The 27862-nt window shown below is 41.2% G+C and overlaps 1 protein-coding gene across 8 annotated transcripts in view; it reads left to right on the top strand.

The window, feature by feature from the left end:
• Positions 1–27862, top strand: part of MAPKAP1 (MAPK associated protein 1) — a 265491-nt gene that overhangs the window by 191765 nt on the left and 45864 nt on the right. For 6 of the 8 annotated variants that reach the window (XM_054519346.2, NM_001131510.1, XM_024251698.3 and 3 more), the window contains 1 exon segment: positions 6362–6469. The exons of the other annotated variants lie outside the window; for them this stretch is intronic. In XM_054519346.2, the coding sequence (XP_054375321.1) occupies positions 6362–6469 (108 nt within the window). 8 annotated transcript variants of the gene reach the window in all.

The raw sequence follows: 27862 nt of genomic DNA, 5'->3' as shown, positions 1-27862 counted from the left end.
CCCCGTCTCTACTAAAAAATACAAGAAATTAGCCAGGCATGGTGGCGGGCACCTTTAGTCCCAGCTACTTGGGAGGCTGAGGCAGGAGAATAGCGTGAACCCGGGAGGCGGAGCTTGCAGTGAGCCGAGATTACGCCACTGCACTCCAGCCTGGGTGACAGAGTGAGACTCCGTCTCAAAAAAAAAAAAAAAATATATATATATATATATATATATATATACACGAACCAATAAACTACGTGAGAGGAAAAGAAACATAAAGATTAAACGACAAGTTTACGAGTCCCCAGTAGGAGGACCTGGCAGAGAAATGCATGTCCAGGTCATTATAGTCATGTGAACATTTAGTGCTGAGCTTCCTGATGGGCAAAGGAGAAAGGGACGTGATAGGAGCTAGTTACAAGATTTATGTTAAACTTTCTAAAGATACAAAAGCAAGCCCTTGCTCCAGGGAAGTACAGCTTTTCCTGATACCAGGATCTGAAAGAAGTTTCTCCCATGGGTCTCTAGAAAGAAGACACAGAGCAATAGAGGCGACAGTGTGTCTTCCCTCTCCTTGGACTTTGGCAGGCACTTGCTTTCCATTGGATTTCAGCTTTCAGCTAGCTTGCAGCTGTTAAAGAATTGCATTCTAAAACCTTTTATGTTTCAGTCAGGGGTTAAAGGGATCAAGGAAGCCGCTCTGAGCGTGTAGCCACCAACCAACAGATTCTATAGATTTTCTTTGAAACTTATGTGCTGAGATGTTTGCCTCAGGTTTACAAAATCCCATAAAAATCCTGCCTGGGTATTACAACTTGGAACCCTCCCAAAGTGCCCAAAGCAATATTTTGTTCCTAGGCCATTCGGTGACATGGTATTACTGCAGTAAATACATCATTGGAATGCCCAAGCAGGTTTTCTCGTCGCTGCAGAGTAACTGCTTCCCAGAATCTTCCTTTTGTGTTCCTCTCTGCTGTGAAGTAGAGGGTATGCAGCTTCATGCGCAGCTGTGACTTTTTAAATCCTTTTTCCAAAGTGTGGATGTTGCCTTGAGAACCTTGTCCTGTTCAGTGTGAAAGAGACTTTTATATTTTATATAATCATTTCTTTGGCAAAAAGTATATTCATAGAAATTGACCTCACAGTTTGTCTTTTTGAAATGGCTTTTGGCTGCTATTTTTATTTTCCTCCCGTGTCAGCCTCCTAAAAAGTAAACAAGTATTTGATGGAGACTGTACTTTGATATAGGTCTGGGTTATCATAATCTTCACTATCAACAGGCATTTATTAAGAACTTCGTGTGAGTGAGATGCTGTGGTTCATAATGCGATATAGAGAGTGCAGGCCTGGGCAGTCCTAGGTATGAATTCTCTCACTTCTACTAGTTCCTGAGGGACACTGAGCAAGTTATTTAACCTCTATAAATCACAGTTTCTCCTCTCTTAAGTGGGTTTATAAACTCTTTACGTCTTAGGGTGACCAAAGAGTGAATGAGATGATCTGTACATAAAAGACCTAGCACAGCACTTGTCACATAGTAGGGTCTGTGATGGTGGTAGTTAGATTGTCCATGCTGTTAGGATCACTTAGTATTATTACAGTCTGATGATGATGATGACGATGATGATGATGATGATGATGATAGCTGATACTTAAATCACACTATTAATGCATTGGACATTGTTCCAACTGCCTTACAACTATTAGTTCATTGAATCTTTAGACAGTCCTGTGAGGTAGGTGCTATTATTATCCCCTGTTCTATAAAGAAGAAAACTGAGAGGTTAAGTTGGGCCAAAGTCATACAGCAAAATTGCTTGGCCAGGACTTAGGCCAAGGCAATTGGGCCCCAAGTTTATGCCCTTACCCACCTGGCTATATTGCCTCTCGTATATACCCTGCCTCTCATTACACAGTAAGAACTGAAGTTATCAGCCTGGCCTTTTTGGAGAGAAAATGTGTAAAATACTATAATCTTTCTCTGTGAAATATCTACTATTCAGGTGAGGATTATGGAGAGAAATGCAGATTTCTAAAAAGCAGTTTTCCATTTGGATTTAGATATCGAGTTTCATATGCAGCTTAACCACCCTGCCTTCCCCCAGGTTGTTACCCATTGGTCCCTTGCTAAGTTCAGAAGTGGGTTTCCAAGTTGTTCTTCAGCTTTGATGGATGAGCAGGGAGTACCCAGGGCAGAAAACACACGGATTTTCAGTTACTGACTAAACTGAGCATAGAATATTAGCAATATTCCTAAGGAAAGATGGATGGGCCTTCCTGGATGGATAGAAAGATAAGGTGATCATGTCTGATCATGTTTTCATAAGAGGGAATGGTACTACCATGGACTCAGAATGCAGCCAGAGCATGAAATATTTGGTATGTGTGAATTTGTTAAAATAAATAGTTACAGATCATTTTCATTTTGAATTTATAGAAGTTAAGTGATTCAGATTCTAGATGAATCCACGAATCTACAGAAACCTTTATTTATGGTATAAACTATGGCCTTTTTATAATTGGCCAGTAATTTATAGTTTGCAGGAGGAAGGAGGGTTCAAGGCAGACTAGCTTTAGAGCCAGAAGACCCCCACGGATTTCATTTTTCCCCCTTCCTACTTTTTACCTTTGTGATCTTGGGCAAGTTACTTCACCAGCATCCCAATCTGTAAACTGGGGCTAATATATCTGCCTCTGGGGGTTACTGTGAGGATTCAGTAAGGTAAGGTATATAGCATGCTTGGCACATAATAAGCATGTATTAAAGTCATCATCATGCTAGGCTTCATAGGACAAAGTCCAAGAAGCTACTTTCAGAAAACTAATTTTAATAGAAATATCTACAAGATCCAAGAAATAAAAGAAATGTCAGATGATGGCATTTATGGCTTTGAGAGTGGGGCAGGGAGTTGTCTTTAGGGATAAGGGATCATTCCTGGTACTCCCTGACTCCCCTGTTTTCCCTGATCCACGTTTCCCAGGCAGCTGCAAAGACTGGTAGGAAAAAATGTGCAAAGGAGACCGGCCTGAAATTCCTCCTGATGCAGCCAGGCCTTAGTTCCCAGTAATCAGGAAAGTGGTAGCTTATATATAATCCAGCTGTCAGGTAGCCTGACAGCTTGAGAAGCCCGACAGCCTGTGCACTGCTCTCAGAGTACACATGCCAGGGTGCACGGTTACTTCACATAAAAATATGTCTACATAAACAGATCTTGTCTGCTTTTGATTAAATTACTGCATGCGAATGACCCATTGGAGATGCCACAATGTGTGCTAATTATAGTAGCCTCAAAAAAATGTCATAGTAAGAAATTGGAGAACTTTTAAGTATATCTGGTGTTTTTAAATTACAAAAGTGGCCTTCATTTATTATAGCAAATTTGAAAAATACAAAAAAACACAAAGGAAAAATAAAAACAATTATTAATTCCACTATCAATTATAACTACTATTCACATTTTAGAAATAACCTCCTAGTCTTTTTTCCTCTATTCCTTTACATATTTTTTTGCTTAGATTTACCTTTTTAAAATTCATACATAATGTTTATATATATTTGTGGAGTACACGTGATATTTTGTTACATTCATAGAATGTGTAATGATCAAGTCAGGGTATTTGGGTACCACCTGGGGTATTTATCATTTCTATACACTGGGAACATTTCATGTCCACTATTCTAGCTTGTTTTGAAATATATAGTACATTGTTGGTAACTATAGTCACCCCACTCTGCTATTATATTTTTAAAATTATAATTTGTACTTTTATAATTATAATTTAAAATGTGCTATAATTTGCTGCTTTCATAAAGTAGCATATTATAAACATGTTTTATAAAATTAAATATTTTTTGTGGCATCACATTTAATATTTTTATGGTATTTCATAATATTTTATTTAATCAGTCCCCGTGTTAGACCTAGGTTGTTCCTAAATTTGGGCTATTATTTTTAAAAAATTTTTTGGAGATAGGGTCTAGTGCAGTGGCACAGTCATAGCTCATTGCAGCCTCAAACGCCTGGGCTCAGAAAAATCCACCTCAGCCTCCCCAGTAGCTGGGACTACAGGCATGCACCACCACACCCAGCTAATTTAAAAAAATTTTTTTGTAGAGATGAAGGCTCACTATGTTTCCCAGGCTGGCCTCAAACTCCTGGCCTCAAGTGATCCTCCTGCCTTGGCTCCCCCAAAGCGCTGGGATAACAGATGTGAGCCACCGTACTCAGCCTGAGAAATAAATTATTACAGCTAAACTTTATACCCAGATTTCACTGTAAATTTATAGAAGTGGATGTCAGTGGCTTCTGCACACTGTGTTGCTGGGAGATTTTGGAGATAGGAGCAGTCAGAGATTGTTTAATAGGCCATTGTCTTAGAAAGCAGCCCTCTAGGTTCAGGGGTAACTGCCTTTCCTCTGCTAGACTAAAGGGGCCCACAGCTGTTTTCTTAAGGTTCAGCTTTCTGAGATTCCTTCCACCCAGTATTATGTGCCAACATCCACTGATCAATACCAGATGCACCTATTAATTGAAAATTGTTGGCATGGACAGGTGATAGGTAGTAGAGACTACAAGAATTACCTGCATTTCCTTCCGTACTTTGATTTACTTAACACTTTTTTTTTTCCAAGAGACACAGGGATTCTCTCTGTTGCCCAGGCTGGAGTACAGTGGCATGATCATAGCTCACTGGAGCCTCCAGCTCCTGGGCTCAAGCAATCCCCCCGCCTCAGCCTCCCGAGTAGCTGGGACTACAGGTGCGCACCACCATGCCTGGCTAATTTTTAAATTTTTATTGTTGTTGTCGTTACTGTGTTGCCCAGGCTGGTCTCAAACTCCTGGGTTCAATTGGTCCCCCCAAAGTGCTGGGATTTGGGAGAATCGCTAAGGGGGCTACCATGCCTGGCCTTATTTAACACTTTTGAAATTAGAATTTTTTTAAAAAATGAATTTACTACCTATAATTTTAAAACACAATACCTTTTTGATATAAATATAGTGTATTAGAGTTTAAAAGAACTGCGTAGACTTCTGACTATATGCTTAAATAGTTGTATATGTTTTAAGCATTTTTTTACTTACAAAGGTTTAAAAGCTTTATTTAAGTAGTGTAAAAAGGACTGAATGTATGTAAGAATTCAGAATAGGCAGAAGTGCTAATGAAATACCAGTTAGAGAAAAGATCAAATATACCCTGAAACTGAAATGAATCTCTGCAGTGCTACAACTGAACATAGAACATGGGAAGGAGAATGACTGGAAATGAGTGAAATGCCTCATACTGATGATAGAGAAGCACTAGATGTGATTAATCAACAAGTTGACAACAGCTGAAGAACATATCTAAAAATACATGTTCCGCCTGGGAGCCCTGCACGGCCTCTGATGCTTCCCTCAGATCTGTCACCTCTCCTTCTGTCTGACCAAACACGCCTTTCAGAGTCAAAATAATAAGACAGTTTCTTATGCCTCTAATCCTTTCAATAACCATTAACAGATCACAGGAGCAGTCTTTTGAATCTGATCATTGGACCCATTAGGTGTTATCTGAGAAGAACAAGATTGTCATTTGGGTTGACAAAGAAATACATGAATAAATGTATAAAATGCTGCAGTGTTTTATTAAGGTCTGCCAGAAGAACCCTCTATGTGATGCAGGGTAGCTAGTATTCCTGGCTTCTAGTACTATTGAACCCGTGTCTTGTGTTTTCATAAATGTTTCAACAAAAATGTGAATCGGTAGCCACTGTCTTTTCATCACCGTAACTCAGAAATCTGAGATTTTTTTTTAATTTAAAAACTTTCCACATATGAATGCCAGGTCATCTGAGCTTTATTTATTCAAGCTTACCTGTTTACAATTTGTTTTGAATTTTTTGGACTGTTATTAGAGTTCTACACATATCTTATTCCTGATTGTAATTTATTGTTACACAATTATTAATAAATACCTTTGCCTCCTGTGAGGCAGGTACATTTCTAATAAGCATTTTTCCTACATCACCTCTGATCCTTACAACAATCTTTCAAGGTATAACTATTCCTACATTACATATTAGGAAACGGAGGTTCAGAGAGGGTAGGTGACCTGCTCATATCTGAGAAGTGGTGTAGTCACTCTGACTCAAAGGCCATTTACCTCTTACTTGGTTTCGGGGAGAACTGAGTGGAAACAGACCTGATAATAGAACAGTGAAGAATGTGAAGCCTTATGCAAAAGAAACCCCAAACTTCCATCCTGGATAGCTAGACCCTCAAGACGGACTTTAACACTTTACTAAGGCTTTATCAGCTTTTCACCAGTATGTGGTGTTTTTTAAATGTTAAATTCACTGTTTCAGACTTCCTCCCCTCCTCCTGCCCCTTTGATCTTCCAGGCCCTCAGTACCGCCTGGAGAAGCAGAGCGAGCCCAATGTCGCCGTTGACCTGGACAGCACTTTGGAGAGCCAGAGCGCATGGGAGTTCTGCCTGGTCCGCGAGAACAGTACGTTGGCCGCCTCGCTCCATGCCCGCTTTGTCCGTTGCAAACTTGCTTAGAAGTCATGTGTTTGGAAACGCTCACTGGTCTGGTTTCCCTAGGCAGATTTGAAGTGACTGTTTTCCAAGGCAGACTGCAGTCTTCGTGCCAAAAGTATATCCCAAAGTGAAATGATTGATTTTGTGCTTTTTGGTAGAGAGGCTGCATCCTGTTTAGCACTCTGTGATTAATATTTTCCTGTTAAACTGTGTCTTCCTAAGTTGGGAGCATCCCTGGAAACAGCTTAGAAGCATGAGACCTTTTCTGAAGCAAAGGCTATTTTGTATATAAAGCAACTGGCCCTGTCAGTATCACTATTCAGACATCAGGTTTTAGAAAATTTTAACCATTTGCATATTCTAGCAGGAGGCAGTGTAGTGATTCCTTATGCTATGTTGAGAACTTTGAAACTTGTTAACTTTGTTCATTCTCTCTTCAGAGTTTCCAAATTGTGCATTTTGCCATCCTCTCCTCCATACTCCCACTGACACAAGGGCAAGTGATGTGTGAAACTGCGCTTGCAGCAGCAGACTGACTGTAGTCATTCCTGCTTTGAGGCTTTTACACAGGCTATTTCTTCCACCTGGAATGCTCCTTCCCCCATTCTGGTTAATAACTCTTTCTCATTCTTTGTCTCAGTTTAAATGTCCTGTCTTCAGAAAGGCCACCAGGATCTTCCTGTCCCCCATTGCTTAAACCTGATCCACCTCTCGTTTGAGTCCCTCGTTATATTCTGCCATACGGCATACTACTTTTTCTCCATCGCGTGTGTTTATATCTATTCATTTATTTATTATTTTTTAGAGATGAGGTCTTGCTGCATTGGCCAGGCTGTTCTCAAACTCTTTTTTTTTTTTTTTTTTTTTTGAGACAGAGTCTCGCTGTGTCACCCAGGCTGGTGTGCAGTGGTGCAATCTCAGCTTACTGCAACCTCCGCCTCCCAGGTTCAAGCGATTCTCCTGCCTCAGCCTCCCAAGTAGCTGGGACTATAGGCACATGCTGCCATGTCCGGCTAATTTTTTGTATTTTTAGTAGAGACGGGGTTTCACTGTCTCTATGGTCTCTTTCTCCTGAAGTCGTGATCCGCCCGCCTCGGCCTCCCAAAGTGCTGGGATTACAGGCATGAGCCACCCGTGCCTGGCGGTTCAAACTCTTGGCCTCAAGCAATCCTTCTACCTTGGCTTCCCAAAATGTTGGGATTATAGATGTGAGCCACTGCAGCCAGCCTGTATTTAGAATTACATACTTTTCTCAGTGATTGTTTAATATCGCTCTCCCCTGCTAGATTGTCAGGTCTGTGAGGGTGACCCTGGCCCATACCAAGTTGCCCTTCATATAGATCTGCTGTAGACTATGTGCTGCAGGATCTCAGTAAATATAGATTGAATGAGTGAATGAATGGTAGATCTTTACTCATGCCACTGACCCTCTAAACAAGATCAGGCTGCTGCTCTTTGGGTGTTTTTGGTTTTGGTTTTGGTTTGGTTTGGTTTTGGGGTTTTTTTGAGACAGAGTCTTGCTCTGCCGCCCAGGCTGGAGTTCAGTGGTGTGATCTAGGCTCACTGCAACCTACACTTTCTGGGTTCAAGCAATTCTCATGTCTCAGCCTCCCAAGTAACTGGGATTACAGGCATTGCACCACCACCCCTGGCTAATTATTATTTTTATTTTTAGTAGAGATGGAGTTCTGCTATGTTGGCCAGACTGGTCTTGAACTCCTGGCCTCAAGTGATCCACCCACCTTGGCCTCCCAAAGTGCTGGGATTACAGTCGTGAACCACCACACCGGCCTAGGATGCTACTCTTTGACTAGGGCCCCAGACAGCCTGTTCCGCAGAGCATGCACAAAATTCACGAGGAAGGTGAAATATGCCTTTGGCATTTGGCAGCAAATTCTCAAAGGCAGAAGGTTGCTGTCCCCACAGTCTGCAACCAGTTGTAAGTACCTTTTGTGAATACACATAGAAATAAAAATCACTGATTCCCAAATGGTCCAAAAAAATCAAATGAGTAGTAAACATTTGTGAAAATATATATCCTTATCAACATTGTAAAATACAAACATTTTAGAGCCACATATCAAATAAGCCAGATATTTCAAAGGGAGTCCTCATTGCTGGAGAGAATATAGAGAAATAGGCATACTCAAACATTGGGGTCTGTAGTATAACAGTATAATATAGCTGTAAATATCAAAAGACCTAAAAATGTTTTCTCCAGTATATCTGTTTTTGGAAATTATCTTAAGGAGGCTGGGCTGGGTGGCTCTTGCCTGTAATCCCAGCACTTTGGGAGGCTGAGGTGAGTGGATTACCTGAGGTCAGGAGTTCGAGACCAGCCTGGCCAACATGGCAAATCCCTGTCTCTACCAAAAATACAAAAAAAAAAAGCCGAGTGTGTTGGCAGGTGCCTGTAATCCCAGCTACTCAGGAGGCTGAGGCATGAGAATCGCTTGGGCCGGAGAGGCAGAGGTTGCAGTGAGCTCAGATCGTGCCACTGCACTTCAGCCTGGGCAACAGAGTGAGATTCCATCTCAAAAAAAAAAAAAGAAAGAAAAAAGAAATTATCTTAAAGAGAAAAAGATCTAAAATGCAAGAAAGATTTATGTACAGTGTTTTAACAACATTATTTCTAATATTTAACATTGGAAGAGTAATCAGATAACTTATATCCCTATATTGGAAAATTATGCAGGGTTTTACCTTTCTAGTAAAGGCCGACTAAGTAATTTGAACCAACTCTTCCACTGAAGGTAACTTAAAAAGCTGATTAAACAAATGGTCATCCTAAAGTCATCAAAGAGCACAAGATAGAACAGAATCAATGGCCATGTCTGGGAAAAGATTGAAACAAAAGAGATCAACTCCTACGAGCACTTTTGCCCAGACATTATTTGCCTGTCTGGCAGTGGCAGCCTAAAGGTTGAGCTGGGTTGTTGATAGCCTTTAGAGGAAAGGAGACAAAAGAAGTCCAGGGTTTGCCAGGGTTAGAAAGCCCAAAAGGAGGATAAATAGAAAACATATAGTAAGATAATAGATTTAAACCCAGATATATCAATAAATGAACTAAAGGCTTTAGTAGTAGTAGTTGTTGTTGTCTTTAAGATGGTTAGGATGGGTTTTTCTCAAATACCTAAAACAAGGATACTGAAAGTTTGAAGTAAAAGGATGGAGAAAGATGTTCTATGCAAATAGCAACTGAAATCTGGTGTAGCCATATTAACATGAGGCAGAATACATTTTTAGATATAAAAACCATTACTTAATAATGATGAAAGGTTCAGTTTACTTGGAAGATTTAACAGTTCTAAACCTATATGCCTCAAAATATATAATACAAAACTGAAGAATTACTAAGAAAAATATGCAGATTTCCAATCATGGAGGGAGATTTTAACTCTCAGTAATTGAAACAGCAAATACATTTTTTAAAAATGTATAATAGAGAAAATTTAAAACAACAGTTAAACTTAACCTCATGGACAGGCGGTACACAGAATATTTTACCCTACAACTGCAGATACGTATTTCTTCCAATCACACATGAACATTTACCAATATTGACCATATACTAAGCAATAAAGTAAATCTTACATATCAAAAGATCGAAATCGTATGTGATACATTCTGTGATCACAGTGAAATTAGGCTAGGAAAAAACAAGACAACTAGAAGATCTGCATATGTTTGGAAATTGAGAAACAGATTTCTGAACCCATGGTTTAATAAAGAAATAATAATAGAAATTAGAAAATATTTTGACTGAAAGATAATGAAAATTTGACATTAAAATTTGAGGATATAACTAAAATAGTAGTTGAGGGAAATTTTACAGCCCTCTAATTCAAATATCACAAAAGAAAAAAGGCTGGGCGGGGCATGGTGGCTCACGCCTGTAATCCCAGCACCTTGGGAGGCCGAGCCCAGTGGATCACCTGAAGTCAGGAGTTTGAGACCAGCCTGACCAAAATGGTGAAACCCCATCTCTACTAAAAATTTAATAATTAGCCAGGCATGGTGGCACGTGCCTGTAATCCCAGCTACTAGCGGGGCTGAGGCAGGAGGATCGCTTGAACCTGGGAGGTGGAGGTTGCAGTGAGCCGAGATCATGCCACTACATTCTAGCCTGGGCAACAGAGTGAGGCTCCGTCTCAAAAAAAAAAAAAAGAAGAAGAAGAAGAAGAAGAAAGGCTGAACAGTAATGAGCTAAGCATTCAGCTCAAGAAATTGAAAAAAGAAATAGAAAAAGAAACCTAAAACAAATAAAAGAAAGGAAGCAATAAAGAGAAGAATAGAAATTAATGAAATAGAAATTCAGAAACATCAGAATCAAGAGTTGTTTCTTTGAAAAGACTAACAAAATCAATACACCTCCAATGAAATGGACAAAAGCAAGGAAGAGAAACACAGTAGCAGGAATGAAAAGGAGGTACGCTGCAGATCCTGTCATTAAACATTAAGATCCTGTCTTGTAAATAAATACAAGATTATTTTGAAAAAATTTATACCAAAAATACTAAAATTATAGATGAGCAAATTTATAGAAAAAGACAACAAAATTGACACAGGAAGAAATAGAAAACCTGAATATTCTTGTAACTATTTTGAAAAGCTAATTAGTAATTAGGAACCTTCCTACAAAGAAAATCCAAACCCACATGACTTCACTGGCTAGTTTCTACCAAAAACTTAAGAAAAAAATAACTCCAATCCTATATTCACTGTTGCAGAGAATAGAAGAAGAGGTTATAACCTCCAATTTATTTTAAGAGGCTATCATAATCTTGGTACCAAACTCAGTAAAGACCATACAAGACAGAAAATTTTCAGGCCAGTCTTACAAATATAGATGCAAAAATCCTAAACAAAATATTAATAAAGTAAATCTAACATTATATTGAAAGAACAATATAACATTACCAAGTTGGGTTTATTCTAGCAGTGCACATTTGGTTTAACTGTGATGTAATGTTAAGGGGAAAATATGTCAAGACACATAGATGAATCCCAACTATGTAAAAATAAACAAAAAGTTAAACTGGAAAGAAAATGTTAATAGTGGTTGTCCCTGGTTGGCAAGATTCTGGGTAATTCATTTTCCTTCCTGTTTATATTTGTTCATTCCAGAGTTTCTAAAGTGAGCATGCATGACTTTCTAAGAAGGAAAAGCAAACAAGAAATAAGGGCAAGTCTACATAGATAAAGATCGTATAGTGAGACGAAGTCTTAGTGTAACAATCCTTGTGACATTTGAAATTTCATACCATATCTAGTAACACACCATAGTGAGCCAAAAGAAAAATTATACCAATACACTCCTATGTGACTTGCTTATCGGAATTTTTACCCCATAGAAATGAACAATCCCTCCCTCCACCCCTGTCATTTTTTTTCATTCTTTAAAGTCTGTCATCTTAAACATACTTGAGGAACTAATTCATAGGTAGGAACTTTATAGTGGATTCTGTTTCAAAATGTTGATTCCTTGTTATACAAATAAAGTGGTGTTTATTAGAATCTTGGTAAATTTCTTGGATATGTAATACTTATACATGTAAAAAAATTTCAGGTAACTAAAGTGTTTGTAGTGAAAATGAAGTCTCTCTTCCATCCCCTAATTCCCCTTCCAGAGACAATAATTGTTCCTGGTTTCTTCCATATCTTTCCAGGTATCATCTATGTATATGCAGGCACATTTTGTATATGCATGTGTGTATCATAGGTGTGTGTACACACAAGCGCACACATACATATACGCACACATTTGTATTCCTCCCTTTTTTAAAAACACATATAGGGGCTGGGCATGGTGACTCATGCCGGTAATCCCAGCACTTTGGGAGGCCAAGGTGGGCGGATCATGAGTTCAGGAGATCGAGACCATTCTGGTTAACGTGGTGAAACCCCATCTCTACTAAAAATACAAAAAAAAAAAAAAAGAAAGAAAAAAGAAAAAGCCGGGGGTGGTGGCAGGCACCTGTAGTCTCAGCCACTCGGGAGGCTGAGGCAGGAGAATGGCGTGAACCCGGGAGGCGGAGCTTGCAGTGAGCCGAGATCGCGCCACTGCACTCCATCCTGGGTGACAGAGCGAGACTCCGTCTCAAAAAATAAAAATAAAAACACAAATGGTAACAAACATTAGTGTTCTGCATTTTTATCATTTTAACAATATATTATAGAGATTATTCCACATTAATACTCATATTGTTCCACATATAAATTCACCAATTTCTTTTTAACTACTGTGCAGTATTCCACAGGATATTGTGATTTCAAATTAATTTTTTTTTTGTTTTTGAGACAGAGTCTCATCCTGTCGCCCAGGCTGGAGTGCAGTGGTGAGATCACAGCTCACTGCAGCCTTGACCTCCCTGGCTCAAACAGTTCTCCCACCTAAGCCTCCCAAGTAGCCATGATTACAGGCACACACCACCACACCTGGCTAGTTTTTTTTAAATTTTCTTTTTGTAGAGATGTTGTCTTGCTATGTTGCCCAGGCTTGCTTCTGCCTCCCATAATACTGGGATTACAGGAGTGAACCACTAAACCCAGCCACAAATTAGTTTTTCTGAAAAAAGATAAGCCCAGTTTTCTAATATTAGGAAAGAGAAACTGTGAGGGTTGGTGAATAAAGCCTTGAAATCTGGGCTCTAGTTTCCACTCTACTTCTAAACATGAACATGGTCTTAATTCAGTTATGTGATCTCTCTGAGCCTCAGCATCCTCATCTTAAAGGATCTGCAAGATACTTGCCGTCACTTTTTGACACTCTGAGTCAAAATCACTGTGTTAATAAATGAAGTCCTACCAGCACTTACAAAGATCATAATCAACGGAATCATAACTAGTCTTTGTAAAATGGAAGTAAATTATAAAAACAATTTATTATTTTAAAGGCTTTTAAAAGGATTTTTTAAGTAGGAATTCCAACTAAGAATTACATTGTTTTCCACTAGCTGCCTATTAAGAAGGTGGATTTAGGCAAAGAAAAACATTCCAAAAGCAGAATTATCTTCATTTCTGTTGCTGTGTTTGATTAGAACAGCCTCCCTATCCTTAAAGTCATTACAGATGTGGACTAAATTCTGATCAGGTATTATGCAGTTCTTAAAGAGAATGTGCTGTCAAGCCAGACTGTCTCAGTTCACATCCTGGCCTTGCCACTTACTAGCTGTGTGACCTCGGGCAATTTACTTAACCTTTCTTGGGTAGTTTATCTGCCCTCATAAGATTGATAGGATTCAGTAAGCTCTAGTTATCATACAGCTCTTAAAATAGCACATAATAAGTACTCAATAAATGTTAACTGTAATTAATAAATAATGGAAAAGCAGCATTCTGTGGCTGGTAGAGCAGATGGGGCACAGGTGTCGAGGTTTGGAGTCATAGACCTGGCAGAGCCCTTGAGGAGATGTATGTTGACTAGAGCGGGGTGACCCAGAATGGAAAGGGAAGGAGAGTGGGGAGGGGACAGGTCTGTGAGTCTGTGTCCTAGGACCAGAGAACTTAGAAGCAGGGTACCTCCCAGCAAATATTTTTTGGTGTCCCAGAATGGATGTACGCTTTATAAATAAAACCATTTGTTTGAGAAGTCTGTTTGCCATAAGGGTGGATAGAAGCCGTTCAGTTTTTCTTCCAAAGAAGGATGTGGCATAATATTTTATATCAACCATGTGAATGAATTATTTTTGTTATTTCTTTTTTACTTATTTATTTTTCTTTGCATCATACCTAGTCCTGCAGAAAAGGGTGTTTTTAAAAATTACATATTCGGGCCTACTATTGTAAGGCATTGTGCTAGACATTTTGCAAATGCTTTCTCTTTCAATTTTCATGGCTACCCTATAAGATATTGTTCTCATTGTGAAGAGAGTTTGTGACTTGCTCCAAGTTATCCAGCCAGTAAGTGATAAGACCAAAATTTTAAGTCAGATGTCTGATTCCAGAGTCCACCTGAAATTGTTGATAAAACAACCTGAATTTTCCATCCTAAGAATGGCTATTACAATTGTCTTTATATGCTATGAGAGAGAAGCTTACAAATGAAGCAGATATGACAAGAGTTTCTGCCTAGGTACTGAGAGCTAACATTTGTGCTTGGATCTTGGCCTAAATAAGAAAATGACAAGCCAAAGTCCTTGAGCTTTCCAGTCTGGATTCTTGTCGGATAATCTACTACATCCTTCAGCCAACTGCCTGCTAGAAGCTGGAATCATACCAGAAGGAAGTCCAAGTACATTATGGGGAGGATGTAACATTACAAGACTTCATTCTTGTCCAAGCTTCTATATAAATCCTGGCACCAAACTGAGCCTCAATTCCCTTGTCTGCCAAATGTTGCCAGTGACCTTTCCCACCAACCATGTGGAGGTAGTCCATGCAGGTCCTTAGAAGAAAAGTGCCGCTTGAACCAACTTACTCTTTCCACAGCTTTAAGAGAGAAAGTGGAATTTCCCATCATCAGGGCCAATATAAGCCTGAAATTAAACTGGCTTTATGGAATACTAACAAAGTGTCAGACACCATCTTTCTGTTGTATCCCTGACTAGTCTGTCATTCATAGTGCTTAAAGCACAGTCATTAGAATCGGGCAGACCTTGGGTGAACCACTTGCAGCCTGTGACAGTGGACAAATTATGTCATCTCTGATCTCATGTGTAAATGGAGGTGAATGAATCTGTTTCACAAGGATTTGGTGAGAATTGAATGAGATATAAGTGCTCTTATTATAACAACACTTTAGGCCATGTAGTCATCATCCTTGTTTTATAGAAGAGGAAACTGAGGGGTGAAGTGATTTGCTAATATCACATGAACAATAATGAGAGGCCCGGAAAACTGTCTTTTATTCATTAAGTCTGGTGAAAGAGCTGAATCTAATTATTGTATTTCCTAAATAGAAGTTGGTGTAGAGAGAATCTTCAGTTGCTCTGTAAACATTAATTCAGCTTCCTTTGATCTTCTTTCCTTTTGAAGGAGATTCACAGAATGTTTAAGATCATCCATTATTTCAGCACTTAATGAAATTCTCATTTCTTAATTTTAAGGTTATACTGAGGAAGGGCCTCAACTCACCAGGTGGGTAGTCACCCAGGAGGGTGGACTATGGGAGGGAAGAACATCCAGAGGTCTTAGTCTGAGAGCCCTCATTTATCTTCTTAATTTTTCCCCTGAGGCCCCAGGAGAGGAGGCAACTCCTAGGAGCTGCCCAGATTACCTGGCTGCCCCTCCATGGGCTCGTTACAGTTCCTGCCTTTACTCCTCTCTGATCACTGATTCCTCTGAATGGATTTGCCAAGTCCCACACTAGACTGTGACCACCCCTCACACTGGAGAGGAACCCAGTCTGAGTCCCCTCTGCATCCTGGTGTCTGTGGCCAGGCCTGGCTCTTTCACCCTGATAGAGTGAGCCTCCTGAGCCCCTCACATTTCCAGGCTTCTCACTGGACCAAGTACAAGATGGCTTTTAAGGAGAACTTGGGTTTGAATAAGCATCTTTAAGTGTAGGGGTTTCTTTGTTGGACTACCACCACCACTACTAAATAGAAACGGAGAGAAGGAAGAAGCAGCTGTAGAAAGAGGATGAAAGTCAGCTTTATCCTGGTGTGCTTCCGACCCTCTTCGTGATGCTTATTTATAACGGGCTGATTCTTCTCCTGTGTGTGCTCTGTGCCAGCTCTGGAGACTCCCTGGTGGTTCCGCGCTGCTTCTGGAGGCTTTGCCTCCTTCAGTTACAAATTACTGATCTCTCCAATTTCTATCATGTGACTTAAACACCTCCTTTATTATACCACAACAGCACTCTTCAAATACACAAGAAAATGTGATCATGCAAATAAACTCTTATTTACAAATGAAAATGACTTGTGATGTTCGTTTTACGTATTTTAGGTTGAGTTATTCCTGAAAGCCGGTTAACCTGTCTGGCTTTAGCGGGGAGGTGTTCAGTGTAAGGAATTTTCTGTAGGGTGAGGATTTTTATCCAAGTCGGTATTGCATAATAGCTCCCTGTTTGCTGCACGCTATTAGAATTTAGATGAAACAGAAACATTATTCGCCACATACCTGTGAGTCCTTGTCTTCCTCTCTGGTTAATGTGGACTGGTTGGCACTATAAAGGCAGGATGTTTGGCACCACCGTGTAACCTTGTACAAGTCCTCCTTCTTTGTGGGCCTCATTTCCCCTGCTGCAAAATGTGATGGTAGTCCCTACCCTGTAAAGCTGTTGTGAGGCTTAAACCATTGAAACAAGTCAATGAGATTGTGTACAGTAAAAGCGCAGAGTGAACTGCAGTGCACTATGCAAGTGTTCACCATTACTGAGTGTCTCTGCCTGAGACTCAGAGGCCAACCAACTGTCGCAGACACCATAGCTTGTCTGAGCCTGTGTGTGGTGACCGTTTCCCTCCCTGTGATTCCTGTTTTCTTTCCCTCTAACCCCTTAGACTTCCCACAGGCCCCTTTGGGCATTGGCCAGCACCAAAGGTAGCTGACACCTGGGGCAAAAAGCTGTGCTGACCTGTCTTGAAGCAAATCTGTGCCTTGTCCACAGCTACTTTTCAGTAATGAGTGTCTGAATTGTGCTGTGTGGGCTGAGAACTTCCACATGATTTGCATTTTTCACTCTCTTCTTTCTCTAAAAGTTCCCCCTTTCCATTTTATCATTAGGTAGTAATTAGTATTCAAGGGAAATTGGTCCTAATATATTAAAATTGGTTTAAGTGCATTTAGACCTGTACCACAGCCAATGTCTTATTGGAAAATGTAATTGGGGACTCTGTGTATGTAATTAATTGAATTACAATTAAGAACTTTCATTAAGCGATACACTGGTACATTAGAGCAGTAAGGAAGCATGTTTGATGAGCCACAAACCCTGTCTGGGCTCTGAGTGAGGGCATGGAGATTTGCATCCCTCTGATAGGCTCCTGGCCCCAGAATTCGCCCTGAAGGTCCTGACTAATGGTTTGGTAATGCATCAGGTGACATTTCTGCAGTGACTCTGAATGGGAGGTGGGATTCTTCCAGCGGATGTGCCCTCATTCTCTGACTCTTGAGTCAGGGAAAGGGACACCTTGGTGTTGATCAGATGTCACAGTTCTTAGATATTTTGCCATGTAAATTGTCAAAAATGCCATGCTCCTGAGAAGACCCCATTACTTTTCCTGGGCTTTGAACATGGACAAAGACATATTGGAGAAAGAGGAAATAATGGGAATTCTGTCACTAATCTAACTTCCAAGCAAACCCATAATGAACCATTGGTCCAGACCCTTAAATGGTCATGCTTCATCCTGTAAAGAGTATTGGATTCACTTTGGGCACATATTTGTTCATGCATTCCCCAAACATTGATTGAGCCTTCCTCTGGGCCAACCACTGTGCTGAGACTTAGCCCCACATTATAGAGCACACAATTGTGATCAGTGCTATGAAGGGTAGAAAAGAGCGCATAGCAGGGGACCAGAGCAGGTGAGAATAAGAGAGGCTTGAGTAAGAAGAGAAAGGAGTTAGTCCAATAATGAGTAAGAGAAGAATGTTCCAGGCCAAGGGACTGCTCACCTGAAGGCTTTGAGACGAGAAGGAGCTTGGGGTGTTTAGGAATGAATAAATGGAATGGAATGAGGGAGAGTGTGCTGAAAGATGAGACTGAGGGATAGCAAGGGTCTAAGATGCAGAGCCTTGCAGGCCCCGCTTCCATGATCTGCTCTTTTTCGAAATTCTACAAACTGAAACTGTTTCTTTCTGACTACCTCATAAAACAAGATTACCTTGATTTATTGAAGGGGGTCTGAAATCTCCATGTGGAAAGTCCTCCAGCCTGGCTGGCTCTGGCTCCAAGAGTTTAATCAATTAAGCACTGACAGCAAAGATCCCTACCCCGGTAGTAGCATGGCAGATTCTAGTGAAGGGTATATCCTACTGCGTGATCCCGATGGCTTTAAAGAGATGACTGCAGAGCGGTGGGCAGGCGGGGGCATGAACGTGTGTGTGTGTTTTAGTATATCACCTATTGATTGTTTTTTAGAGACCAGCAAAAATGACTAGTAGCCAAAGGGAAGTGTTTAATAGAAGAGAAGTCTTGGGCTTATGAGGCTTTGGGGACTTAAAAGGCCTCTGGAAAAAAAATATGTGATGGATGCAGAGCGCTAAGGAAGAGTTTTCTCTGTGACTCACTTATGCATCCAGCTTTAAGTCTTACCGAGGGAGTGGAGAGTTAAGTTTTACCCCTGATTCCTTTGCTCTGGCATGGCCAGGCATGACTGTGTTCCCCTTAGATACCGTTACAGCCCATGGAGTTATGCATTTCCAGCCCATCTGAGGAACATTTTTACTCACGGAGGTTGTGTGGTGGTTAAAGGTGCAATTTTGGAATTAGACCTGGTTCAGTTCCTAGCTCCAGCTTGTACTGTTTGTATGACTACTGTAGCAGAATGACATTCTGAGTCTCATTTTTCTCACCTGTAAAAAGAGGATAATATCCAACTTAAAGAGGCATTGGGAAAAATAGAATGAGATGACATCTTTAAAATGCTGAGCATCGTGCTGGCATGGTAAGCACTCAGTGTGTGTTAGCCGCCATCACAGTTGTTGAGGCAGAACCCCTGTCCTCAACAAACCTAGTCTGTTGGGGATTCTGAATGGAAAACTAGGAAAGGTATGTTAGGTGCTGTTAGCCAAGGTGAATACAAGGGGTGGTGTACAAACTTCAGGTACTGTTAATGGTTAACCTGCGTTGCATCAAACTTCACTCGTTCCATCAGCAGCATTTATTGAACATCTACTGTGTGACCGTGTGCTTTGTAGAATGGGATGTTCCTGCCCTCAGGCTCCTTGTCCGGAGGGGAGTGCAGATACTTACCATGTAAGATACTTACCAGAAGAACCTTCAATAAAGGGCTATAATGCTTTAGGAGAGAGACAGGGGAGGTTCCATTTGGACTAGACCTTGAAGCATATAAATTTTAGAGCATAAAGGACATTCTGACCAAATGGTAGAACCTGAGCAGAGTCCAGTTTAGCTGAAGCAGGGCTTCTGCATGGGAAGTAGCAATAAGACTTCAAGATAGAGTGGAGCAGAAAAGGGTTTATGTACTTCTCATTGTCAGTCACTTGTACTATTTTACTTAATTGTGTGCCAGATCCTGAGCTAGATACTGCTCCACTTTTGAAGAACTACTCCCACCCCCACCATTTTCTTTTCCACCATTCCGCTTCACACACTGTGCCAAGGGCAAACACTTGGTGTTCCCTGTGTAGGTCCTTATGCTTTGTGGACTTTATGTTTTTTCCTATATTCCTCCATGGATTGCCTGTCCTTCCCATCATCTGGGAACACTGCCATCCCCCTAAATTCTGGAAGCACTAGCACAGCACCTGGCATAGGGCTGTAGCTAAGTAACTGCTAGTCTAGAAGAAACGGTCAACAGGATTGTGCTGTGGACAAAGGTGAGGATATAACAGAGGCCATTGATCTTCCAATTGAGTTCTAGAGTTGGCATAGATCTTTTTAGAGAAGAGACACTGAATTTGCTTTAATTTATAACTAGATTGGGGCCTTTTAGACTTGGTGTAAGACTCCTTGAACCATAAAATGAATGTTAAAGTCCCATGCGGTTTGTATCTATGAGTACAAGGAATCTTCCAGTAATATACAGTGAGTTCATCTGAGCTATGATGTAATGATTAGACCTATTTGTTTGAAATAAAGTCATATAACTCTTAAGTGTCTCCCTCAGTTCCAATTAAATCACTTATATGAAAACACTTTTAAAACTATAAAACAGTATTTATAATTAGCCTTGGTCTGATCACCTGAAAGTAAACCTATTGCTTTTATATGTGTACAGGCCTTGCAGCTGTGTTTGTTGTCAGATTATAACACATATACACAGCTATCACTGCACTTTTGTTTCCCATTATTATTGTCCAAATAGATATCAGGGGCAATGAAAACATGGCATTATAACCAATAAAGTCAGCAGTTCTCAAACTTTTTGGTCTTAGGACCTCCTTACACTCTTAAAAGTTATTGAAGACCCCAAAGAGCTTTTGTTTTGTTTTGTTTTGTTGTTTTGAGGCGAGGTGTTGCCCTGTCGCCAGGTCTCGCCCAGGATGGAGTGCAGTGGCAAATCAGCTCAGTGTAGCCTCAAACTCCTGGGCTCAAGTGATCCTCTCACCTCTACCTGCCGAGCAGCTGGGACTACAGGTGTGCACCACCATGCCCAGCTGCCTTTTTTTTTTTTTTTTTTTTTAAACTTTCAGTAGAGATAAAGTCTCACTATGTTGCCCAGGCTGCTCTTGAACTCCTGGCCTCAAACAGTGCTCCCGCTTTGGCTTCCCAAACTGCTGGTATTACAGGTATGAGGCACTGCACCTGGCCAAGCTTTTGTTTATTGAGTGATATCTATTAAAAATAAAAATTAATTAATTTTAAAATATGTATTGAAAAACAGCAATTTCATTAATGTTAATGACAGTTTTATGTTTTTTGGGTTGTTTGTTTTGTTTTGTTTTTTGAGATAGGGTCTCTGTCACAAGGCTAGAATGCAGTAGTACAATCACAGCTCACTGCAACCTCCACCTCCTGGGCTCAAGCGATCCTCCTGCCTCACCTTCCCCAGTAGCTGGGCCTATCGGAGCACACAGCTAAGCCTGGCTGCTTTTTTTTTTTGTATTTTTTGTAGAGATGGGGTTTTGCCATGTTGCCCAGGCTGGTTTTAAACTCCTGGACTCAAGTAATTCACCTGCCTTGGCCTCCAAAAGTGCCGGGATTACAGGGGTGAGCCACCATCCCTGGCCCAAATGACAAATTTTGTGAAAAGTAACTATAATTTCTTTAAAAAAATTTTTTTTGAGACAGGGTCTCACTCTGTTACCCAGGCTAGAGTGCAGTGGCGTGATCACAGCTCACTGTAGCCTCAACTCCTGGGCTCAAGTGATCATCCCACCTCATCCTCAGTAGCTGGGAGTACAGGCATGAGCCACCAAACCCAGCTAATTTTTGTATTTTTTGTAGAGACAGAGTTTTGCCATGTTGCACAGGGTGGTCTCAAACTCCTAGACTCAAGCAATCCACCCACCTCAGCCTCCCAAAGTGCTGGGATTGTAGGCATAAGCCTTCTGCACCTGGCCTAAATTTTTTTTTTTTTTTTTTTTTTGAGACGGAGTCTTGCTCTGTCGCCCAGGCTGGAGTGCAGTGGTGTAATCTCAGCTCTCACTTCAGCCTCCGCCTACTGGCTTCAAGCAATTCTCCTGCCTCAGCCTCCAGAGTAGCTGAGATTACAGGCATGCCCCGCCATCCCCAGCTAATTTTTTGTATTTTTATAGAGACGAGGTTTCACGATGTTGGCCAGGGTGGTCTCAAATTCCTGACCTCAAGTGGTCCGCCCACCTTGGCCTCCCAAAGTGCTGGGATTACAGGTGTGAGCCACTGCACCCAGCTAGGCCTAAAATTTTTAATGAGAAGAGTGTCATTATTTTATCATATTGCAAATTTCTGTAATGTCTGGGCTTATAGAAGACACCTGGATTTTCATATCTGCCTCTGCATTCAGTCTGCTACAATACATTGCTTTGGTTAAAGTATGTGAAGAAAATTTGGCCTGACACAGATATGTTGTTGAAAAAGGGAAGAATATTTCAATAGCCTTTTCAGATAATTGTGGGTATCAATTTTTATTACTATACCAAAACTCAAATGATAGTTTTTGTTGTTGTTGTTGTTGTTTTGTTTGTTTGTTTTGTTTTGTTTTGTTTTTTGAGACAGAGTTTCATTCTTGTTGCCCAGGCTGGAGTGCAGTGGCACAATCTTGGTTCACTGCAACCTCCGCCTCCTGGGTGTAAGTGATTCTCCTGCCTCAGCCTCCCAAGTAGCTGAGATTACAGGCATGTGCCACCATACCCAGCTAATTTTGTATTTTTGGTAGAAACGGGGTTTCACCATGTTGGTCAGGCTGGTCTCGAACTCTTGACCTCAGGTGATCCACCCGCTTCAGCCTCCCAAAATGGTGGGATTACAGGCATGAGCCACTGTGCCCAGCCAAGCTTTTTATTCCTTTGTGCACTTGTAAGAGAATGGACATGAAAAAAGTAAGTCATGTCTTGCTGTTGTTATAAAAATAGCATTGCAGTTATGGACCCTGAAGGGGACTTGGGAATTCCCCACCAACACCACCAAAAGTCCCAGTGTGCACTTTGAGAACCACCGATTTAGAATTTACAGTTATTTGACTCAACAGTCTATTACAGTGCTGTTGCTGTAGGAGCGTGGTGAGGTAGGCAGGGCAGGAACAGCCTTTAGCCACTTGAGGGAAGGGAAAGGAGAAGGCACGTGGACTCCAGAGTCCAACAGATCTGTCCCAGTTTCGCCTTTCCTAACAGTGGAACCCCGGGCAAGGTTTTGACCCAGAGTGACAGTTTGAATCTCTATCTCTGAACTCTTATATTCCATGTTCTTTCTAATGTTATTAAGCCCCAGGGCTGCCTCCCAGCCCTTGGCTGCCTCCCAGCACCTTCTCTTTCTTTCTTGGCTGCAGGCCCTAGACTCCACCTGCCTCCTTCCTCAACTCCTCTCTGCTTCCCTTTGCCTGCCGTGGCCTCTTTTTGCCATTCTTCACTGAAGACAGGTGCCAGGCCTCATTCCTCAGTTCCCCTTTCCTGATTTTGTACTCCCGAGAGTTAAGCTGCTTCCCCTCCTGGGTTTTCTGTTTGTCCTCCATACCTTCCTACATTGTGATTGTCGTTCTTCTGGAGCCTTGTTACTCCATTTGAGCTGTGGTGCTCAAGTCACTATTAGGCCCCACCCCAAAATTTGATCTATCACAGTACATCTTTGAGTTATTGCAGCTTGAGCGTTTTGACACAATACATTATGGTAATCCATGGCATATAGAGACATTAACACTCCCGACTTTGACAAAATACATTGTGAAGTCTTTGAAGGCACCATAACAATTTATCTTGTCATTCACGAGGAGACCCAGTTCAGCATTAATGTAGATGAACACAGTGTGGCTTTTGTTTCATTTAATTGCTTGTGACCTTTTTAATTGCTAATTTAACAAAATACCAACGGGTCATATTTCAGTTAAATTAACAGGGAGTAGTTTTTGTTTTTTCAGTATGTTTATTTTTAAGATGTTCTGTTTCTCTCTACTTTTCACTTTGAGTTGCTAAAAATGTCTTCTCTTGAACTGAAGTGGACTTTTTAATGTGAAGGTTATAGTAGAGTAATTTTAATATGCAGATGGTACAATATCAGGCATCTTTCATCTTTCATGTGTGATTGGGTTCACTCCTTTCCGGAAGGATACAAACAGTAAACGTATACATGCAAAGTCATAGAACTTTTCTGGTCCAAAAAATATGCTTTTGGAATAATGAATGCTTTGCTTCAGGTATTTGTCTTTAGATAAAGTGTCTATTGCAGGCACCATTTATTAGGCACTTCTTTCTGCCTTGTGCTGTTTTGTGGCCTATAGCTAATTTGTAAGCTCCTGAAGATCAGGAACCCTGCTTTATCCTCACCAGTGTCCCCCACCGTCTAGCATACTCCTGGCATGGGGAGAGAAGTGGTTGCACCATTGCATGTACAATAGACATGACCCCTCCAACAAGTGGTACTCCTGAGCCTACTTTGAGAAATGACACTGGAGGCCGGGCACGGTGGCTTACGCCTGTAATCCCAGCACTTTGGGAGGCCGAGGTGGGTGGATAACCTGAGGTCAGGAGTTTGAGACCAGCCTGGCCAATAAGGCGAAATCCCATCTCTACTAAAAATACAAAAAATTAGCCAGGCGTCAGCTACTTGGGAGGCTGAGGCAGGAGAATCGCTTGAACCTGGGAGGTGGAGGTTGCAGTGAGCCAAGATCTCCCCATTGCACTCCAGCCTGGGCAACAAGAGCGAAACTCTGTCTCAAAAAAAGAAAGAAAGAAAGAAATGACACTGGAACTCCGAAACTAGAAGTTGATCCCATTCATCAGATAACCTGCTTTGGAGTAAACAGCGTGAATTGGAGGCGAGTACAGGACTATTCCTTCTCTACTCCCTCAGGTGCTGTTATCCTTCTGATCATAAACGCAGACACGCCCCTTGTCAGTTGGGGCAAGGCTCAGAACTCCCCCAGGTGTCGGGGGGACTTACATTCTCAAATGGGATATGAATTTACACTATCAGAGAGTAGAAGGTCAATGCAAGAAGCATTAGTGTGTTGAGCCAGCTCCAGCTATGTAAGTCTTGTAAAAAATTAATACAAGGATATTGACAAGCCTTGCTGGTTATTTCATAGCTTTAAGACCTCTACTAAAATCCTATCATCTCATCTGCCCATTATTAACATTTCAGCAAAATATAAAGTTTTCATTAATCTCCCACAGCAAATTTAGGAGTGAAAACTGGCACTTGTTTGAGCTTTTAGGACTACATTAGCTGGTGTATTAAACAAAATATGTCATTCTTCAGTAGCTTCTGTAAGAAGCTAAATCAATTTCCAGCCATATTTATGCACCACTTTATCTAAAAGCATCTGAATTATCATTTATAGCTACGATGCTTTATTAGCAGCTGGCATTGAAATTGCTCAGTAAAAAATTATATGTCACGTTATAGTAATTTTTAAATTGGTTTTAATCCAACATCATAAAATGTAAAAATCTTAAGTATGGGTTTTTTTTTTTTTTTTAGTAATTGGCATTTTAGCATAATGAGCTGTTACCTCTTTCCAAATCAAATACCTGCAATATTTAGAAAACACTAATTAGTAAAGCAAACAGAAGTTCTTGAGCTCAGAGCTAAGTTGTATCTAATAATAGCATTTTCTCAGAAAAGATGACTTGAAATGATTTTTAAAACATTAAATGATTTTAATATTTTACCAAAATTCTCTGCAATTCTCATGTATAAGAAGTTCTAAAATAGAAATAAAACATGTTTTGGCAGTTATGTTTCAGTAAAAATGAAGACTGGAAAAAGTGAATGATTATTCGAAATTCCAAATCCTAGCCGGCCTCGGTATTACTCAGGAGAGAGTGGTAATCAGGATCATGGCATCTCTGTCCAAAATCATAGGTGCTGCAAAGAAAGGAAACGGGCAACCCAGTGGCCCTTGCAGATGTGGAGTGAAGCTCTGCAGTGTCCTGGAGGTGCGATGTTGGTTAAGTCACTCTGTCTCTCTGACCCTCACCTTCCTGTGGACATGGCACCTGGTATTCATTCAGTACATGTTTATTGAGCTCTGCTTTATCCTCTGAGTGGTAGCACTGGCAGTGTCTGAGTTGCAGTGGTGAGAAAGCAGTCCCTGTGCTCTTGGGTTTTATAGTCTAATGGCAGAGACAGGCAATTACTCCCTGTGATAACTGTTCTGAAGAAAAATGCAGGATACGGGGACAGAAGGAGCCAAACTAGTGTTGGGGGCTTGCGGCCAGGGAAGGCTTCCCTGGAGTGTCACTGGTGCTCTGCTCTTCAGGAGGAAAACAGGGAGGGGCCTGGAGAGAGTGAGATGGGGAGAAGGGTGACCTGGGCAAAGAGGACAGCATGTGCAAGACGCTCTGAGATGGGATTCCGCCAGAGGCACTCAGTGAAGGGCGAGGCCGCGTCCTTCCTGAAGGAAAGCACTATTGTGGGTGCTGGGATGGTCCAGGTTGGGAATTACTGTAGTGTTTGCAAATAGAACACAAATTTCCTAATAAATGAGTTCACTGTGAAAGCATCAGACACCAACTTTGACTTAAAATACTTGCCCCATAAGCAGTAACTGTAGGAAGGAAAAGCATATCATTGTCAGGCTACCAGTTTGTTACAAAATTTTCCAGTTTTATACCCAAATCTAGAGTTTTCCATTCCCCCAACTCCGTCCCGAAGAGTTCTCTCTGGGTTTCCCTGTGGAACCGTCTCTGAGTTCTCAACATGAGGCCTAGAGCACCCTACTGTGGTCAGCCTCTGCGAGACAGGCTCCTCCCCTCCCAACACATTCTACGCCCTGCACTGGTGATGGCACCAACAGCTGCACCTGCAGAAGTCCACCTTTCAAAGTCCAGGGACTGAGAGAGAGTTTAACTTTGCTTAGTGTAACCTTGGCATGTGACAGCCTCCCCAAGCCTCAGAGTTCTCATTTGTAATGTAGAAAATTATAAGACCTTCAATGCAGTAACGTGTGAAATGCTTAACACCAAGCCTGGCATATGGTAAGCACTCATATATACTAGCTAGTATTTATTTAGCAAAATTTAGTGAGAGCATACCAGTTGCCTTTACTGCTTGCAGAAGATATAAAAATGAGTAAGAAACTTTCCTGACCTTCACAAAGCTTCCAGATTAGGACAGAGCAACCACTAAGCAATTCTAGTGCAAGGCTGAATATAATCCACCCTGACACTAGAAGAAAAATAGTCACCGCTCTTATGAAGCATATGTATTCTTTACCTAAATTTTGATGTGAATGGCAAAAACCGAAATTCAGAGAGATAAAGTCAACTTGCCCAAGATCATACAACAAATTAGAGGCAGAGCTAGGAGTTGCAGCCACAGCTATCGGGCTCCAGGGTCCAGTATAAGCCAACTTTTATGGAATTCGCTTCCAGAAGAACCATCAGAAAAGATTTCACAGGACAGATAGAGTTTGAGGTAGCCTAGGGAGGGGTGGAGGGATTTCAATAGGTCTGGGTGAGGATGAGAGGGCTGTTCTAGGCCAAGGGCAGCACGTGAGCAAAGGCCCAGAATTATAAAAGCCTGAAGCACTGTGCAGTCTGAGGGGTTTGAGAGGGCTGAGAGAAGGTATGTGTGAGAAGTGAGAAGAATATTAGTATGTTTCAGGCACATTATGGCTAAAAAAGTGTTATTCATTCAGGGGGCTGTGGAGACAGGGAAGATTTTTGAGCACCAGGCTTCTTATCTGTCTCCAGTGTCACATATCAGAGTACTTAGCATGCACAGGGTGCTCTCTGAGCATTTGGTGAATGAATGAATGATCCAACCTTTAGAAAAATGGATCAGAAAGCCTGTGGCGGCTGGACTGCAGAGGAAGAGCCTGGTGACCAGGAGGCCAGTGATGAGACTGTCACACCCAAGCACTAGCAGGTGCCCCCTGAGCCAGTGGGGGCTCTATCAGTAGATAGCTATGTCTGTCAATAGACAGCCATGTAACCTTAAGCCAGTGTCTTAATCTTTCTGAGCCTCAATTCTATCCTGCTTGAATGGGAATATCAGTAGTACCAATGGCCCAGGGTTGCTATGGAGAACGAGTGAAATCCCACATGGAGGCTGTGGGGCGCAGGGCGAGAGGCAGTAAAGAAGACGGTTTGGGAATCTTGGAAAAGACAGAGATTCTTCGAGGAATGTGGATTACTTTTGTGATTAGGAAAA

The sequence above is a fragment of the Pongo abelii genome, chromosome 13, assembly GCF_028885655.2.
Source record: "Pongo abelii isolate AG06213 chromosome 13, NHGRI_mPonAbe1-v2.0_pri, whole genome shotgun sequence".
Taxonomy (NCBI): domain Eukaryota; kingdom Metazoa; phylum Chordata; class Mammalia; order Primates; family Hominidae; genus Pongo; species Pongo abelii.
Note: the sequence above shows the minus strand (reverse complement) of the source record. Positions and strands in the feature narration are given on the sequence as shown.